Raw genomic sequence first — 20,261 nt, forward strand, 5'->3', positions numbered from 1 at the left:
TATAAAAGCTTGCGCAATATGGATTTGGTCAGCGGGAAAAAAACATTTTGTTGCATGATAAGAAATATTACTGAATATATTACATATTAGATTCTTGTTAATTTTTTATAAATTATTATTATAAACCATCATTATAAATAACAATAATAATGATAATTATTATTACTATTATTATTAGTATTATTATTATTATGAAAACCTGATAGAGAGAAAAACATGGGCAGATTTGTAATCAACGGAAAAAAAGGCTCCTCCATTTATTTTTTTAACAAACAGAAGCAATAAATAATGTGTTACAGTAAACAATCTGATTTCTTATATTTTTAATATGTTGGTCTGCTTAAATAAAAGCAAGTGAACCATTAATTCATATGAAACTTGCTAACCACTTTGACTAACAGCCTTTCAAGCGTTCACAATGACAACTTCACCAAATCTTACCAAACAAGTGTGCTGTTAACACGTCGAGCGAGTCATAAATCCGATTACGACAATAATGCAAAAAAATGTCATTAAAGGCTTGCTCAATTTGAAAACTACATCGCAATGTCGATCTGAATTCGATTAACTGTTCAATCACAGTAAGAATGTGTAAAAGGTCCTCGTGGGCAGACCGTTTAAAAGACTCTTCCAGTGGCTGATGTGAGCTCCCTTGATGAAGTGTGAAAAGCTGCCAGTGAAGAATCTAAATATACCGGTCCACTTTGCACGGGGCAATTTGTACAGTCTTGCTCATTTGGGTATGCGCGTAATCACAATATTCTACAGGGAACATTGCGAGTTTCAATCACCGGGGGTCAACCACACAAGCAGATTCCATACGCGCAGCCCCGTGGCCGTCGAGGTCTGGAATCTACCTCCCTCTTGGCTGGGTGACGTTGCATGTTCTATTTACAGACCGAGGGTTGAAGTAAGGCTGCGGGGAGTGTAACACTGACCCGTGTGACCTGTGGCCTAGAAAAGCTGCCTGAAGCGCTGCACAACTCCTTGCCCATTTGCGCCCAGCCTTTTCAAAGCCAAAAAAAAAAAAAAAAAATTCTAAATACAAAAGCTCTTGCGCAGAGTATGTCTTTTCTTGCCAAATGATTTGCATCCTTTTTTCTTTCTTTTTATTCACGCCTTTGACTTGTTGTCAATGTATTCGCGGCTGCCGCTGCCTAGTCTCAAGTGAGTACGAGATGGGAAGTCGGGCGGGCGAAAAGTGCTTTACTTTCAGGCCCCGTGTCTGCAGGCCACACGTCTGCAGTCATCTGTCACTAGTTTACATACGTGCGATGACACTTTCTCTCTCTGTGGGAACCCATTGTCACCACTTGGCCGCCAGCAGAGGCTGACTGGGTGCTAGATGGGTCTCCCCCAGGTACCTCTAGGGAGCCACATTAGGCCTAACTGACAGTCTGACAGCGCCGCACACACTCGCACGGGGCCGCTCACATGCCTGGCCCGGGCGCCAGCTCCTCTAACAGCACATCAACTGGCAAGGTCCCAAGGCATGGCACGCTTTGCATAAAACAGTATCTTTGCCATGCACCACCACTTTTTTTTTTTTTTTTAAATATTATTATTATTTTTCTTCACCCCTGCAGCCTCTTTGTGCTCTGTGTACGTTTTGAAATGAATAATGGAAACAACAGAGCTGACGACTCATGGGATGCATTTAAAGATGTGGGAGAGGGAGACAATGCAGAAGCGAGGGCTAAATGAATGTACTATTGTTCTCTATCTTACAGATATTTTTTGCTATAAAATGCTCATTTCGGATGGCACGAGGGTACAAATAAATGAGACGCAACAACAACAAGGTTTTCAAGCTGCCGGGACATTGTCAGCGGTTTCGAGGTCAAACTGGCATCATGCATACCTTTCCTCAGAGGGCCGGTATGACTGAAAACCACAGAAGGGAAATTCCACCTACTCCGGGCCATTAACATCCCCAGGAAATCAAATACATAAAAGAAATAAAATATTTGTTTTGATTATTAACTCTTTGAGCGCCGTTGACGCGAATCCTAACAAAGAGCGCCAAAGACGGGGTAAAGACCAGCTCTGGTTTGACGGGAACGTTAAAAAAAAAAAAATAAAAATAAAAAAATTTAAAAAAAAAACACTGCCTATGGCAACAATGCCGAACGAACGCTTGTGATCTGTGTAAATATTACAAGGAGCTTGTGATTGATCTCGTTACATCCAGTAGAAAAAGTGTCACCCAAAAAGTTTAAATAATGACGTCATGTACGTTCATATACACACACACTACCAAATACTACTACTGCTAATTCGCGTTCAAATAGTTTGTGAAGTTTGTCAAATGTAGAATTGTTACACTGGGGAATATTTGTAAATACATTTTTGGGTGAGGTTCCTAAGTTAAAAACCACAAAAGAATGACTTTAAAAAAATAAAAGTTGGCTAAATATGGCTCAAGTAACAATAAGTTGACATTACCAGAAAAAGAAGAATGAAAAGCACAATGCAAAGTCAGCAGTGTTTAGTGTTTCTGGATATGGGAATGACCTTCGAGCCAGACACGGCGGCCTTCAGAGATGTCCTGTCAACACTTTGGTATGCGCGATGCAACTGTCACATCCTAAAAGCGTGTGTTGCTTTATTTTTACACTTAAAGAGTGTTAAAAAGGTACGATATGGTGGACTGGATATCCTGTTCAATGTTCCAGGCGCTCATTTGGAATCAGATTTTTGACAGATATGTGTTTGGCTTTTCTCAGTAAATAACTTAGCTTGGCATATCCGCCCTTGGTCACACGATGCGCCGCGTGGAAGAGAGCGAGCAGGCAATAGGGCGATGGAACTGTAACAGCTATTTCAGAGCGTGCAGTCAATATCGCTCCCAAAGGTGATTTCCTGTTAATGAACACAAAAGGCGCTTCAGCCCTCTGAAAGCTCTCCGATGATACTGAACTCTTGAGTGCTCATTTCTTCTGTTTTTTTTCTTCTTCTTGTTAAATTAATTATATTCCAGGTGGACTTTGGAAGGCACAGGCAAATAGGCCACACGCAAGATTAATAATGGCGGCGATAAAAATGCAGTGCTGCCTTGAGATACGAGTGAGCCGGCTTGAGTTTTTCAAGATTGTGCTGTTCTTTCGCCGATTTTTCGGATGTTAAAACATTTTTCCTTTATTGACACTCTCGGTTGAAGATTACTGTCTCACTAAATCCAAAATAAACAGCTTGAGCTAACAAGTCAATTTAGCTGAATGCTAACAAGAGATGCAAAACTCCATACACAGGCTAGGAAATAGCAAACATGCTGCGGCGCAACGCAAGGACCGCTCAATTCATCGAATTTTAATTGTAATCAAGATTTTGGCCAACAAGTTTGAATCAACGTAATCGTCAGCGATGTGTTGATTTAAAATGTGCGTTCTAGTCTAGTCTGCTGCATATCTGATCAGATATTGGATTTTTTTAAGTATAACTTTGCACTGAAAGTGATTGTAGAAAAGAAGTGCAATAAAACTATGGATGTTTTTTTTTCTGAAAAGGATGAATAATTGTGATTAAAAAGCACGAACGTTCTTTATCCTCTGTGAAGAACACCTAATGTACACCCAGAAGGAGCAGCACAATCTCCATTGAATTTTAGCAAAAAAAATATATGAATATAATTTCTGTTCATTTCAATGAGCAAAGGTAATTTCCGACTCAAGTGCTTTAAGTTACAAGCGCAGTCATGTAACAAATTACACTCGCATCTGGAGGCGCCGTTGGGTGCCTTAACTTAAAGGAGATATTTGTGACTATAGCAGTTGACTAACGCAGCTGCTCCCAGCCTGATAAGCTGGTCAGTATAAGAGCCCAGCGACACGGCGCAGGCTGCTGTAGTCATGTCACAGTGTCACTGCAGATACCCGCTGCCTGGCTGCAGTCGAACGCCTTAAAACTACACGACAGCAAATACGAGCCTGGCCGGCCTCCTCTAACCGCCCCCCCCCCCCCCACCCCTCCTCCACTCATCACATTCCTCGTCTCCTCTCCACTCCGTCAGGCAGCATACAAGCCCTGCACCCCCTCCTGCCCTTCCCATCCTTGGCACCAGAGCCTCCTCCTCCTCCTCCTCCTCCTCCTCCTCCACCCCGCCAGCGTCTGGCATTCTGCCGACCCGGCGTCAGGTGATCTGCTCTGCGCACGATGAATGAATTGTTAAGGACCTCCATTGCTGCCATCTTTCCTGACCACTCCGTGCATGCAAGGGAGTGCAATTTCAACTGAAATCTGGCGTCTAATAGTTATAGGTTACATAAATATGGATACGAAACAAATAACCACACGTATTTTAGTTGGTGTATTTACAGCAGCATTAGAGTGCCTATTTATGTATGCATTTATGAGTGTGTATCTGTCAATATATTAATTTATTTAATTCAAATTGATATGCAATGTAGTATATATATATATATATATATATATATATATATTTATATTTGTATTCAGACTTATTTATGCCTACACCACAATTGTTCAGTAGAATTTTGTAACATTGTTTTAGTGAATGCTTAAAAGACTACAAGTAAAAATGTTTAGCGAGTTAACAATTGTTTTTGATTCAAACTGTCCATGTTAATTCATGGTTCATTTGCCGCTCTAAAAGCAGAAGTCTAAATCTAAGCATTTAAGTGTGGTAAATCTGATTCATTTTATTATAATACAGATTACTTGACTGCTTGTGTTTGGTGAAAAGTACTTTGGAAGTGGACCTTGAAAAAAATAATTACATATTAAATCGTAATATTGAAAGGCGGGAAATCGCATTTGCATTATTTTTCTAAATCGTTCAGCCCTCGTACTAATACCTAGAAAACAGAAGAAGGAATTTTGAAAAGTAAGTGCTTTTGAACTCAAATAGTAAAGCTGTTATCAAAAGAGGTAAATCGTATTCATTAATAATGAAAAGAATTGTAAAAAAAAATGAGGTGGACATGGCAAAGCGATTATTTGCCGTGATGACTTCGTTTCTAATTAGTAATGGTCAAGGTTTGCAGGTATACATTTCTATGACCTCTTTTTCATTAAATGAATATATAAAGTTTGCTTTCTATAAATTAAATTAATTACTTTTTATTTGAAATGAAATTCTCACGGGAGCAATTTCTGGATTTCTACATGCTAAGATAGATTTGTGGAAAAAAAAATAAAATAAAAATGTCAAAACGGATCAATTTTGCAAATAATGAAGAAACATGAGGACGGTGATCGTCGCTTCAGTCGTGCATAAATATGCTTGCAATTTAGTGCACTAAAAGTTAATACTTGCATATATGTATAGTAATCGCCGACTTTCATATTTCAATATGCAAACTACGACTATCGCAAGAGAAGACGAGTGACATTGAGGGCTACATTAAGCCCACCGCACCCTTGGTCTGCAAAAATTAATTCAAAGTGAATTTCCAAGCAAAATTGAGCTTCTGTTCAATTTGTCAACGTAAAGCCAGAGGTATCGCTCCGAGGGTTTCGGCTTGTTGAAAAGAGTTCCAAACGCATGCTACCAGGACTTGCATATAATGAAGCTGACAAGTGTGGTGAAATAGTGATGTAATAGCTTCTGCTGCTGCACGGGCTTTTCAGTCCGGCTCCAAACGGCGGCCTCGATTGCCAGATTAGTCCAAAACCATATTGTGAAAACACAGAAGGAATTTCAATACGGCCAAATATTGAGTTTTCTCTTATCCACTTGTGAAAGGCTTACTGCATTCTCCCAATACAAAACTCCCCAACAGCATGCAATAATGAAACACCTTGGAAGAAGGACAGAGGAGGAGAGGGAGAAGGAAGAGGAAAAAAAAAAAAAAGAAAAAAAAACGCCTCCCTTCACCAAGGTTACTCAATGATAAGCAACTCAGGCGCACAATGATGGCAAAAAGAGCCAGCTATTATCAAAAGTCACCCAAGTGCAGTTTCCGAGAGCCGCTGTAAATAATTTCAACAATTATGTTTTCATGTCCGTCTTTATCATGCATTCAAACATTCATCCTTCAGCGCAAAATCAACACCAAAAAAAAAAAAACGGCCCGAAATATTGCCATATACCATTTTAAGCGCAGGTTTCAAACGCCATCGATCGAGGCCTCGTCGGAGGGGAACCCACAAACACGTTGAGCGTGCTGTGTAAATAATGAACAAAAGCATCCGGAGGTGACCCAAACAGATGATTGAGGAAGGGGAGGAGTCAAAGAAAGCCTCGCTGGCTTGCGCCGAGCATTATGATAATTACAGAGGCACCTTTTATGAATGCACATGAATCTCCCGATTAGGAGCCTCAATGCTAAACCTACTTTGCTCCACCTGAGGGAATTTGTCTATTCTGGCCAATCCCCAGCAGGCATTCCACTACCTTGACTCCTTCCGAGATGAAGAAACATCTCGAGGAAAGGGAACGAGACGCAGCGCCAATGTGGTGACAATAAAGCAGCCCTTGCGATGTGAACTACAAGCATGTTGCACGCACGCGGAAGCCCACCGTGTGTAAGCACGCTACACATCATGGCAGGGAGCGCAATAACATCGGGGAACGTGCGCCGCAAAGATTAGCCGCTCATAAAAACAAATAGAAGGAGACAGAAAGGGAACAAGACATTCTGTGCACCCTCAAGGTGGTTCTATGGGGGAGTGGTCGGCGGCGGGGGGGTGGGCTGACAAGCACAAAGAGAAACGGGCGCACACAGGCTCGGGAAGTGCACGCAAACATGTTTTCAATGACGGGTTAATGTGCAATTAAAATGGAATAAAGGGAGGAAATAGCCCTTGAGTCAAAGCGTTTCAGTTATTGTGTGTTACAATTTCTTTCTTAAATGTGTCAGAATTTTATGGAGCAACATTTTGGGGAAATAACACGCCTTGAAAGTTGAAAAAAAACAACAACAAGAAACCATGAATCAATCAATATCAGATCAAAATAATCCAATTGGACGATATTCGTCCGAAAATTGTTTTTTCCGAACATTTTCATCTCTCTATGCCAAAGATGCGGAGAGACTGGCCAACAAATGAAGATGTATCCACCTGTTGCCAATCATACAAAAGAACACGCCATTTAGCTTTGCGTCCAATTGAAGACGTCAAATGAAACCAGATTTCACACTGAGTGAGTCATCGTCATTTCACGATTCATCCTTTGCGCCATTTTTTTTTTTGTTGGTGGTTTTTACAAAGCAAACGGATATAATGCCCAACGCAAATTTTACATGCCTTCAGACTACAGGAAAGTCCAAATGATTTACTTCACAAATTGCTTTGGGTGTTGGCAAAGGGGAAGGATTACCAACCAACCAGAAATGGGATTTATTGCAAAAGCTTGCAGCAGTTGTCCTGGGCTGCTCAGCACAATTTGATTTGAAGTCGTGCGGCTGAAAGTACAATTGCTAATGACGAGCGCAGAAGAGTAAATTTGACCACCAACAACGTGCGGTAAAAACTTGTCCAACAGTGCATTCCGAGGGGAGCATAGTATAAGCGCTAGACGGTTTAAAAAACGGCCGACAATATAGATACGTATGGACTCTACCTCTTAATCATGATAACGCTGCTTGATAACAACGTCGTATCGGCCTCAGTGTGAAAATGGCTTCAAGCATGTTGGACCACGGAGCTAGAGAAGCTGCCAGCACAGTTTTTTTTTGTTTTTTGTTTTTTTTTAAATCCAGCTCCGAGCTGTCGAGTAGGATCGCTAAACACCAAATAAGGGCATAGGTGGCATACTGTACCGTAGTCCAGAAGTCTGGCTGGAGCACAGTGAAAATGGAAAGGAACCAACTATAAAGAGCAAATCAGCAGGTAAATTGTAGCCGATAAGTGTAATAAAAAAAAATAATTCACAGTAGGCACGCGACAGGTCCAAAACCGGAAATAAATGAGTATGTTATTAGAGACGTTATAGCCAGGAGGAGGAGGAGCCTATTTAATTTTATTTTTCTATTTATATCAGCAATATTGTGTTTGCTTGCACAATATATTGTCCTATTTTTCTTAATCAATTGAGTACTTTTGATTACATTTTTTTTTTTTACTTGTACACAGTTATCGTGAAGGGATTCAGTTTATACCGTGGTATGACTTCGAGGCACCCTGCTCTACGACAACAAAAATGTTGCCAGTTACAAACACACGACTTATTCTAGCAAGAGCTATAAAACGAATCACTGCCAAGGTTAACAGTATCACCCTGAAAAGGATGGTGTCGTTTAACACATTTGTTAAAATATTTCCCAAACATTTATTAACGGCTTTACAACGGGGACCGTTTGAACCCGAAGCACGTGAACTCAATTTCCATTGTTTCCTACGCGTCCCAGAATGGATCGTGCGGTGCGGCGACGCATCGACAAAACTATGCCGCGAGAATGACTAATTAGGCAACCTGGTTTGTTTTGTCTGCCTAAATCTAAATCAAATGCCTTTCCTCTGAGAGAGACGAGAACACTGAGACACAGCGACGGTTAAGAAAAGGATGCATTTTAGACACGATGCTGTCACTCAAAATACAAATAAAAGAAGGGCGGGGGGGGGTCTGAGCGGACAGTTGCATGTGTCTAAATGAGATGGTGGGAGGAGGGATGGGAGGATGGGAGGAGGGGGGTTAGAAAGAGAGGATGTCAAGGATTCACGGTCCTTCATCTTCGCAGTAGAGCAAACACATCCCTCAGTGTAGCAACCGACAGCTGCCTCCACTTTCTAACGCGGCCCAACTTTAGATCACTGCTGGAATTGTCAGCGTGCGCACAGATAACATGGAGAGCGGCCACCGGGGGAAAACAAGCGCCATGTAAGAAAGCAGGTGGAATGGAGAGCAGGCAAAGAGGAAGACGTTGATTCCCGTTTGTGTGGAGTGTGACGTTCCCACTGGGGACTTGCTTTGCTTTGTTTTTTTTTGGTATTTAACATCCCATCCTTAAAGACGACAATCCCGAACTGATCTCACACCGTGTAGTCAAAAGGGCTTCATGTCAAATAGATCCATCTCCAAAGATGAACATTGTATTGATTTACAACAGCAACACCGACATCCCAGGGGCTGTTTTTTTATTTATTTTATTAGACCACAAGGTAATCACGAGCCGGCTTTTCTTGTCACCATTAGTGCACATACATGGAGTGTCAGTGTTGATGTTTACTGCTCCCTTATAGCGCCGCTGCGGGCCCGCGCTGTCAATTTACACCGTCACTAATGGTGTTACACACTGCCCATTATGGGACGATCGTTTACGGAGGGCTCACACGCTGCACTGGAACACGCGCGGCAATCAAGTCGTAGGAGGGAATCAAATGCGCATTATTATACAGTAATTCATCTACGATCACATTTTGGGTACACCGTCAACGCAAAAGCTACTGGGAGGGGGGGGGGGAAATGACATTAGAACAACGGTCATAATGTTCAGTATTGATTGACATTAGAAAGGTAATCATTTACAATGTGCTTTTTTTTTTAACTGCGGTAATAAACATATTATCACCTCTACATTTGGATTATGAGCGCAATATCTTTGACATATTTTGTACATAAGAGCAAAAAAAGTGATGAACAATCAATTCAATGAACACCTTTTTTGGGATATAGCTGCTGCGTTGAATCTCAGGTGCGCTGAACACTGAGGACACTTTTGTACATAACGGGTATTCAGTGTTATACATTATCTCACGCCACATTTATAATATTTGCTTATTTAGCAACAACACAAACTGTAGAAACATCTTTCAACTCTACCGTGAGCACTGATTGACTGTGTTGGAGGTGAGCTAATACATGTTGCCTTCATTAAAAGCATTTGAGGGAATTTAAATTGTTGCAATTTGCAGGTTTGTACATAAATAATAAATTAGTTAATAAAGCAGAGAGGGGGTGGAATCCTGGCTACATAAAACAAGCCGGGGAAAGCAGTGTTAAAGGTATTCTTCTCATGAGCTTCTTGTTCTCATTTCGCTGCAGTGTTTGAAAGCGTCAACGCGTGTGACATTCAGCTGAGTGGCAGATGAAAACAAGGGGCGAGCGCTCTGTCATCGCATGACGCCGCCGAGCTTCATATCAAGCAACAATTTGGATTAATATCTTAATTTTCAGATGCGACGCAGCTGTCACGCATGCTGGAGGTGCCTGAGCGAGGTTAAGTAAGGACCTGTCACCTCTAAACACGACAGGGACCCTCGTGAAAACCATCCCTGACTTGGGGGGGCTGGGGGGGGGGGGGGGGGGGGAAATCGCCGGACACTTCATTAGGTACACATGGGCAGTCTAATTGCACTCAGCACGAGAGCTGAATTGAAAATGATGCCTGTGTAAAATAAAAAACAACAACAAAAACAATAATTTATTAATAAATGCTACTGTGGCTGAGGTTTGCAGTGGTGTGGAACTGCACGCCATAAATAAATAAAGGTATGCAATATCAAAAAGTGCAGTTGTGCACCACTGCAAGAATGAATTTTTGGTTGGACAGTGGCAATCTAAATTGAGCATTATGTATGGAAAAGGTGGAATTAGATATTGTGATTAAAATTGCGGGCACTGTATTCATTTAAAAGAATAAATAAATTGCGAAAGAATGGCAATTATTTTGCATCATTTCACATTTTGTATTAATATATAATTTTGTATTCAATACTGTATATTGGATGTATTTGCAATTACCAAATGCTGGTAAAAAAAAAAAGAAAAGAAAAGAGTAGGATGAAATTTTTTCAAGTACAAATAACCGCCCGCACAAACTAAAAATAAATAAATAAATAAATCATACGTCTGAACAACAAATTTAAAACCCACTTTACAACAACACATTAGAACTAAACACTCCAACATAATGGATGTACAATTTTTTCTCCTCCACATTCCCACTGAATGACGGGTGCTGGAATGCTGTTTTTTTTTTTTTTTTTTTTTTTCAAGAGGAATGAAAACATACTTGAGCTCATTGCTGATGATGCTAATTTCCTCTGCAGAAGCAGGCGGAAACATGCAAACGAAATGTTTGAATACAATTAAGTGCTTTAGTCTATGGAGGTGGTTCACTTTGGACAGACTGTTTACTAAAACACACAACTTATGCTCACTTTGAGTAGGTGTGTGTGCGTGTGTGTGCGCGTGTGTGCGCGTGTGCGCGCGTGCTTTATTTACCATTTAGCTGTTGTGTCCCCCCCAGCCCCCCCACTTGGACTGGTTTGTCATACACACTTTACAGTCAAATCAGCAAAATATGTTTGTCATTTTTAGATTATCTCGGCAAAACTCTTGCATTTCAAAATGCCTAAAATTATTAACAATACACGTATCGGTGAATAATTCAGACAGCAAAGTGTCAAAAATATAGGAGTAGATATTTTCGAGTTTTATTTCACACTTGCTTTCTGTGTTTATTTTTTAATTCGAAAACTCATATCATGCAGAGCAACTGTAAAATTTAATACATAATATTCCACAAAGCCCATCATTAAAAACTTTATGTTTTGTCATCACTGCACTCAAATATTTCCTATAAATTCATTCATATTAATTATACTTAAGTGGGCAAAAATGAGAAAGGAAAAGTTGAATTGCAGCAATAGCAGAAATGTAATTAAACGATGTTCTCGTACTTTTGTCTTCCTAATGAGCTGTACGTGGGACCTAATTGATGGTGTCACATCTAGTGAATAGAAATGGAACATGACTTTCCACAAAGGTCTCAACTGTCACATGCTGTACATTTGAGGGGGGAAAAATGAGGGGGGAAATAAACTTTGCATACACGCGCGCGCACACACACACACACACACATACACAAATGCAATCCAATTTCTATGGCAATAAAAGGCACAAGATGAAATAAAACAGCAGCGATAATAGATATTAATATCAAAAGAGGTGACATACCATAAAAGCTGGTGCTAGTAATCATGTCTTCACGCCTGGAAAGGAGAGCAGAAGGAAGACAGCAGATTCGCAATGTTCACCAGGTGGAATTCCAACGGGTTGCTTCTCATCGCAGCCACACAAAATCTCCTTTCACAACTTTCACACAAACACAGACGAATGATTTTTTTTTTTTTTTTTTTTAAACGCTCGGCTCCGTGTTGTGTCCACGCAAATCAACGTGCATGCATGCGAGGAGCAAGGAGGAGGACAACGAGGGTGTTCTTTAAAAAAAAAAAAAAAGAAAAAGAAGGCTGCACAGGAGTGTGACACTTCTTGCAAGAGCCTGACGAGACACACTGGCGATGACATGAGACACACACACGTTCCTCATAGGAAGAGCGAACCCCCCCTCCTCCTCCTCCGCCTCCTCCTTCACTTTTGGAAATAGATTACTTGCAAACAGTTGATATAGCGAGTCTTCGCGTCCCGACGCTTTTCGAATGGCGAGCTTTCCGCCCGCTTTCTTTCGAATCGACGAGCACAAACTTGTTGTTTCAACTTGTTCAAAATGCAGACGTGCGTCATCATCCTGCAGCCGAGTCGCCTTGTCATGCTTTTTTTTTTTTTTTTTTTTTTGGCGTTGGAGGCGATGGAGCTGCGGGGACGCGTTCGAATAGATGGCAACGGAGAGGGAGACTCGCGTGGAGCGTGCAATAATCAAATATATCACAGAGGGAGGATGAAGGCTTACCTGTGTAGGTGACAGGGCGGCTGCGGGCTTTATTATTTTTACGCGAGCATCGATCCGAGTGCGGAAGTGTGGTGGCTGTGGCGGGGCGTTAGAGGCAGCCCGAGCCGAGGCTCGACCGCGGAGAGCATTCCAAGTTGCTGCTGCGAGCGAGACTGACCACTGCCTCTGCCATGTTGGAATTCCAAGCCCTTGGACAGCTGCTCGGCCGACTGGAGGGGAGGCAGGCGCGCTGCGCACTGCGCATGATCCCTGCAGGAGAGAGCCAAATTCAAAGAAGAGCCCCTAATGAGCTGCGCGTTCACGAGGAGCCTCCATCGTGACAACACTTGGCCCCCCCGAAGCCATTCGCACTTGTTCCTATTCTAATTACAACCGTTTTGCATGCTGGATTTCAATTGGTTCTGCATCGGAGAGACAAAAAGAAAATGCATTTAAGGCAGTCAGAACAATGCCTGCAATAAATCTAACCCTATATGTGTAGCAAAAGCCGCATAATCTCCAAACACATTAATTTAAATAAATATTAACGAAATTGATATCATGTGATCGGAAGAATAAACCAAACGAGACTGAAATAAATCATTTCAATGCGTTTTCCACCATGAATGTAGCATATAACCCATACAGATCACTAGTAAAAACAAACGGGGAAAAAAAGAAAAACAAAACAAAGAACTTGAGATCATGTGGTTGCAAAATTGTGCACACCCTATGGGAGGCAGCACCAGTGGTGCGCCAATCGATCGCCCACCGATCGGGCGATTTCTGTGGAAAAGTACGTGATCGGCTTTCATTTATTTCAGTGTCGATCACCAAAAAAAAAAAAAAACAATCACCTGCAGCCTGTACTTTGCAGCTGGTAACCAACTGAAGACCAGCCCCTGCACAGTCTAACAAAAAGATGAGAGGAAAAATGATCAGGGAAGTTCCCGATTGAGGCTGACGGCAACAATAAAGCTGCTACAAGAATTTCTGGAAGTACTGGCTGCCGAACACGTCCCACATCACCTGGATATGTATGTGCGATGAAGTAAGCGATGAAGGAACTATGAACTATGTTGCCACAAAAAAGAACAGAAAGGTTCACGGTTGAATGTGTTAACGTTTTTTTTTATGTGATAAGTTTCACCTTTTAACATGAGTTTTGCATTTTACCGTGATAAGTAACACGTAATAAACCAGGACGTTACCACATTTCATTTGTTGAGTTTCACATCACTGAGGGCGTCCTTTATATCTTATAAATCAAAGTTACTCACTCCGCTGTTCTTCTAGAATACTGTTAAAAAAAAGTTAAGAAAAAAAAATATATATATATACATATATATATATGAGAAAAAATAGTTCTTACGAGTGTTTAAAAATAAAGATTGTGAAAGTAACCTGAACTGCAAACAATTGCTTTGTTTGGTTTGCCAAAAACGAAGCCAAAATTATCCCGTTATAACGAGACATGACATTTTTCCTCTTTCTGGCGTGGCAGCAACACATTTCCCTGTAAAACTCATTGTTGGATGCACAACATGCATAACACATTCCCAGTTCAAGTATAGAAGCAAAAATTATGCAGAAATTCATTTTTAATACACCTGCGCGGCAGATAGGTGTCCGCAATTTTTCCATATGACGAAATGTATTGTTATTCAATATTTATTTGATTCCAACATTAGAATTGGACATTGCACCGGCTGCACCTCTTCATTACGTGTCCGTGGCCTTGACAGAGGGAGGTAATCTCTTCTCCTTTGGGGCAGCAATGCAGGGAGACCCTGGTTAGACACATGATATGAGCATCGGCACCAAAAGTCCCATTATGCCTTCTCATATCCATAGCCAAGGCCCTAAGAGTGATGCATTGATTCAACCTCCACCACTCCCCCGGCTGCACCATGCTAATTCAAACTGGATGAGGTCTTCGGAGAAATCCGACCCACGAGGCGGGACGCTACCCCAGACAAAGAGCTGTCCGGCCCGTATGTTCGAGGCACATTCTATTTTTATTAAAAGCTTGTACGAAATCCCGTATACGTCACTCCTTTCATCAACTGTTTTGAAGTCAGTCAGTACAGCGGCAGATTGCAATAACGGAATGATTACATTGTGCTCCTGCGCATGAATCGGCGGTGCAATAACGGCCCGAGCCAAACGTCCGCACGTACGAGAGCAGCCTGTGGAAATCTCGGCGTGCTTAGAGGTCACGGTGAAAAACAACAGCAGTGCATTTCCAGGTGTAGCCACAGCAATTGTCTGCTTCCTCATATGGGCATGTTGAGACGGTGCCTTTGTCCTTGTGTCAGCAGGCAGGACATTCTAAATTATTTTGCTCAGCTGCCTCCCTGAACCCTTGCTACAGCACGTCAACGCACACATCACGCCGACACCCGCGCATACGGCTTCCGAGATCACAGTTCATGTCCATCACAAGCTGGAATCCTGCTCGGGAACACGTCAAAGCTTGACGATTTGAAGGAGGGTATTGGGAATTGTTGCTTTCGGAGGCTCGATGATGCTTGCCACCAATCTAACTGGTGTCAAAAATTGATCACTTAAGAGAGGAGCATTTAGTGTTTCATAACATTTCATTTCAAGGACGGGCATAATAATCGATTAGTTGATTAAGTGACCGTTAAGAATTGTGTTAATTGCGTGGAAGTGATCGCCTCTTGAAGCAATCGAGGCAAAAGGGGAGTTTATGACTTGCATGCAACCAGCCAAGGCACTGATGAGTTCGCACTAGCGGAGAGAAAAAAAAAAAAAGGCAGTTGAGAATATTCATCGAGATAGTCGCCCAAAAATAAATTACAGATAAAACATAACAATGACGCAATTGTTAATTTTCTCCACAGAAGAACATGGGAGCTGAAGTAGTATTTAGTAAATGCCATTCATAACAAAGCTATTTGATATGCTGAGTCAGAAAAAATAAATAATAATAAATTCAAGCTTCCATTGTTAGACGTTCGCTTTTCATCTCATCTGACGAATGAGTCACTACGACTCGTTTTTACGATCAAGTTATCCTTGAAGATCAGCGTTGTTAAGATAACCACAACCACTAATCAAAATCTGATTTGGACGTTGTTTTTTTTTGTTTTTTTACATCAGGTTTTGTCATAATGAGCACAGAAATAATTCGGGACAGGCGGGGCGGCCTTAGGTCAACACTTGAGCAAAATTGAAGAAAATAATATGCACCGAATGCTTACAAAGATGTAAAAATATATTTGTGGAGGAGTGTGTATAGGACTTGCTTTGGAAAAGACCAAATCTTAAACCCACTTTTTATACAAAACGTGCCATCGGATAAAACACATTTGTTTTTATTTATGGCCGTTTCCTTGCTTTTCATCTCGACCCGTTTCGGGGGAAAATCCATGCGCAAAGCCGTCATGATTCTTGGTGAAAATGAACTTATTGGACTAGTGTCATTTCTTTAAACAATACATATTTTTGATTTTTGTATATATATATATATATATAAATATATATATAATTTATTTATTTTTTAATTCGAGACAAATAATGACGATCCTAAAGCTGAATAAGACACCATAATTTAGCTCTTAAACACTCCTTTCTCGCATGATTTCAAGCTGCGTATCCAAGTGTGCCCATCTAGCAGGACTTGAAGTCTTAATAGGGCCAAGCTTTGCAGTGAATAGAGCCCACAGAGGATAAGCTACTAAATCTCGCAATAAAAGCAATGTGATTTACAGTAAATTCCACAAGGCTGACAGTGCCACAGCTGAGGGCATAAATATTCCTTTCAGTGCTGCGCCTCAATTCCGTCCGCCGTGAACTACAATCACGCAGGCACGCTGCTCGCCGCCGCTGACTTTGATAAATCGCCAGGAAGTCTTACTGTTGGCACAAAACTACAACTTGTTCACTCGCATTTCTGCATTTGTCCCCCCTTTTTAGTTCACGTGCAAGTGCAGTCATCTGTCATTGATTGATTAGCTACGGCCAAATCTCATTTTGACTCACATTTCACTGAGTGTGTGTTATTTATAGGAGCTCTATCTCAAGGAATAGGGTGGGTTTTTTTTTTTAGTAAGTGCATTTCCCTATTTACCTGCAACACAGGTATGGAAGTCCATTCCATTACTTGACCTGACCACCAGTAAAAGGAGATTAGAAGTGGCAAGCTTTTGTGGGATTTCACTTCCTAAAAGCAACAACGTGGAACAATTTGACCGGCAACTTGCAGCTTCAAAATCATTTTGGTGCACCACTGTTGCTTCCATGAAAACCCCCCAAATAACTTACTTTAGCGACCTACAAGCTGAGTAAAGTTTAGACCAAGCGTGTCAAACCCATTTTTGTGGACGGGCTACATCGTAATTATGATTTCCCTCAAGCCAGTAAGTAATTGTCAGTTCATCAATTTATTCTAAAAGGGGAGGATTGGTTACACAAAAATAGCAATATCTCATATTTCAATGTTGTTAAAAGTGAAGAAAATGTGCTAGAAACAGGAAGTTGACACACGTGATTTGCCTTGAGCGGGCCACATAAAGTGAGGCTGCGGGCCGGATCTGGCCCCCGGGCCTTGAGTTTGACACCTGTGGTTTAGACTATACAACAGCCCGGACACCTTTTGTGGTGCCAACAGTGCTGGTGGAGCAAAAGGTTTTATAATAATGTTTTCATAATAGTTGTTTGTTTCACATGATATAGATTGCCAAGTTGAAAAGAACATTTTTGACTTGACTCTCTGACAAAAATGTTCTTTTCAACCATACAATAATGTTTTATGTGACTCCACAAGACTAAACATTTTGATTGATACGGCATTTGTGGAATCAAACAGAACTGTCCACACATTTTTATCCATCTCATTGGAGCGGCCATTTTGCGTATTACTGGCACTTGCCGTAGACTGAAAATGACATCACCGCGCGGAACCGTCAGGGCTCACCTATTTCTGGGTTGGGTCATGTGACGTTTGCAAGCTGAGGCGCTGAGATGAGATTTTTTTTTTTGGTGACACGCATACACTGCAAAAGACTGCAGTGTCAGAAAATGTGGTCGAACTGGAGTGAGCCTTTGCTTTCTTGCTTTTGCAGCGGCTAACTTCTTTTTACACTTATGTGACAACGCCCCCCCAAAAAAATAAAAGATGGGTGATGCGCAAATATTCACGACACAACTCACCGCTGCTGTTTTTGCACTTGTGTGAGAGTTACGTGACTGACAATACTGCCTGCATCGCTAATAAAGTGTTTATGACAGTGACCCTGGAAGGGATTATGTCTCATTATTTCCGTTTGTGAAAAATGTATTGAAATTAGAATTGCACTGCATTCAGAAATGAATGCCTGCGATCAACATCTATTTTCAATGTGATAGAATTGGTTGACAAAATCAATAAGGGAAAAAGTAGTTTGTATTGATTAGTCTTTTCGGTAGATCCATTTTAATTAAAATGTAAGAGAGTGCACGGCGCTGATAGCAACTGTTCTTTTAATTCTTCCGGGTTTTTTTTTGTTTTGTTTTGTTTTCAGAAAAAAAAAAGGAGCAGGCATGGCCGTGTCATGCTTGCATCGAATTACACCTTGAGCACTGAATTCAAGCGGAGCTACATATGACGCATTTTAGTATTTCAATAATGAAAAAATAATTCAGTCACATATTTCCCAAAATTGTGTGAATATGAACAAGCGTGCATGCATTTTAATGGAGGCACTTAAATGGTAATTATTCCACTCAGCCTCAAACGTAGGTAACAAATGGAATTCAATCAGTGTGCGTGCATAATGATGGTCATTAGGAGAAGGAAAATAATAATGACATCCTCTCTGCATTAAACCTGGAGACACTTTACACAATGATCCTGCCGCCGTTATTGATCTCCATGGAGATCAGCAATTGTCACTTTTCGGCATTATGCTTGAATGTTAAATACAGCTCATTTTGTTTTGCTGCAAAGCGTTTCAGCCAACATTAAATGTTTCATTTCATTTACTTCCCCACTTGAAATCCTGGCTCTCATTTGACATGATTTTAATTTGCCACATTTGCTTCCTCTCCACAATTTTTTTTTTTCTTTTTTATCCCGCCCAGTTTTGTAAAACAAATCACTTCTGCTTTGGAGACGACAGTACAATGCAACAGTTGAGAAATTTATGCGACTATGAATTTAGCAGCGACGGTTGCCACCCCCTCGTCAACACCTTCATTACGGCATAAACAGAAAACTTAGCATGGCGATGCCAAATGGTTGAATCGACGCTCATTTCCTAATTAAGCCCCAAAACTTGTTTCCCCTTGTCGGATTTTTAATGCAGAACCCAAATACATTTTCATCGCCGCGTTTGACTTCAATTCCAATCCCTTTGCATGGCTTATGTTTTGTTGATTATCCAAACAGTTGCTTACACGTTTCATGCGCGAGACGGTATGAATCGAGGCTTCTCCACTTGGTCGAATAATTAAATAAGATCTCCAATCAAATGATCCGTGATTTGCATGCCGTCTGTTGCCAACGAGCTCCATCTGTTTGGCTCCGAGAGCTCTGACACGCTTGCTCTTGTGAGTGAGACAGCAATAACGCATTTGTGGATGTGACAGCTACACCAGATGATGCAGGGACTGTTCAAAAGTCTGGTCCAAGACATACTGTACAAGCTCCGTGTCATATGGTTGGCAAGCATGACAAAAAAAAAAAAAAAAAAAAAGGAAAAAGATAAGAAATGGCGCTCTGTAACAACAAACCTTATGCCGTGTTACATTGTGTCTTTCTGCACCCCCATGCAACATAAACTGAAACTCAAGTACCGTCGCGATACAAAGTTACTGTAAATAATTGAATAGCAGGAAAGCGAGCATGGAACGGGAGGTGGGAGTGAAGGACAATAGCGCTCGTGCCAGTTTGGCAGGGCGCCAGTGGGCAACGCAGTGCTGGACCGGGCTCTCGGAGGCAGGCGCGACTCAAGGCTGAGTGAGTCAAGACAGGCGTCCCCGCTTTGATGGGTCTGTCAGAGCAGGCGGGGTCTGCCTTCACTGAGGGTTCAGGTGTTCTCCATCAATACATGCAGCTAGCCCATGTCAGGGTGAGCCTTAATGAGATCCAGTACAAGAGCCGCATCAAGGATAAGAATAGAGTCAACCCAGTCTATTCGCGTCTGGAGGGAACCAACCCAACTGCAAATAATTGACACCCCCCTATTGGTAAAAAATAATTGCCTATATTCAGAGAGTTATCCTGATTTGATCACGTTGAACGATGTCCGGTGAAAAGATTGGATTTTGTAAATGTTCTTAATATTTAACGGTCAAAAGGCAACAAAACAATCTTGAGGCACGAAGAAGCTACCAAAGGGTACAGCAATAGCTTAGTCTCATATTAAACAATGTCACCTTTCAAGTTCCTGCGTTGGAGTGAAAAATACGAGAGGCAGAAAATCAACTGAAGTCGTTTCCAATCGGGACTTTTTGTCGGCAGATAATCAAAATCAAGTGACTTGGAAGCAAAAAAAAAAAAAAGGGAACATTTACCTACAATATCTATCATTTTGTATCTCGTCTACATTTCGTGACTACAATCCAATATATCTCATGTCAAATTTGATTCATATTTGAATGAGATTTCAGTTTTATGTGGATGCAGAGGAAAACCAAATCCAGTCTTAGCTTTCTGCTCTGGATGTGGAACGTAATTGG

At 41.3% G+C, this 20,261-nt stretch overlaps 1 protein-coding gene and 1 long non-coding RNA gene across 3 annotated transcripts in view; both read right to left on the reverse strand.

Moving 5' to 3' along the window:
• fign (fidgetin) overlaps positions 1-12,636 on the reverse strand; it is a 25,786-nt gene extending 13,150 nt beyond the window's left edge. The window contains exons 1-2 of one of the 2 annotated variants that reach the window (XM_088315826.1): positions 12,597-12,636; positions 11,864-11,898 (exon numbers count right to left, since the gene is read on the reverse strand). In XM_088315826.1, the coding sequence (XP_088171952.1) occupies positions 11,864-11,888 (25 nt within the window). In that variant the 5' untranslated portion in view covers positions 11,889-11,898; positions 12,597-12,636. Of the gene's footprint in view, positions 1-11,863; positions 12,184-12,596 lie in introns of those variants that run through there. The other variant, XM_088315825.1, reaches the window with a different exon arrangement.
• LOC148323726 (uncharacterized) overlaps positions 12,631-20,261 on the reverse strand; it is a 25,684-nt gene continuing 18,053 nt past the window's right edge. Inside the window, exon 3 of the long non-coding RNA XR_015846556.1 lies at positions 12,631-12,845. This is a non-coding gene — a long non-coding RNA (uncharacterized LOC148323726). The remainder of the gene's footprint in view (positions 12,846-20,261) is intronic.

Source organism: Idiotropiscis lumnitzeri, chromosome 14 (assembly GCF_059441095.1).
Source record: "Idiotropiscis lumnitzeri isolate Australia: NSW breed Sydney's pygmy pipehorse chromosome 14, RoL_Ilum_1.0, whole genome shotgun sequence".
In the NCBI taxonomy this organism is placed as follows: Eukaryota; Metazoa; Chordata; class Actinopteri; order Syngnathiformes; family Syngnathidae; genus Idiotropiscis; species Idiotropiscis lumnitzeri.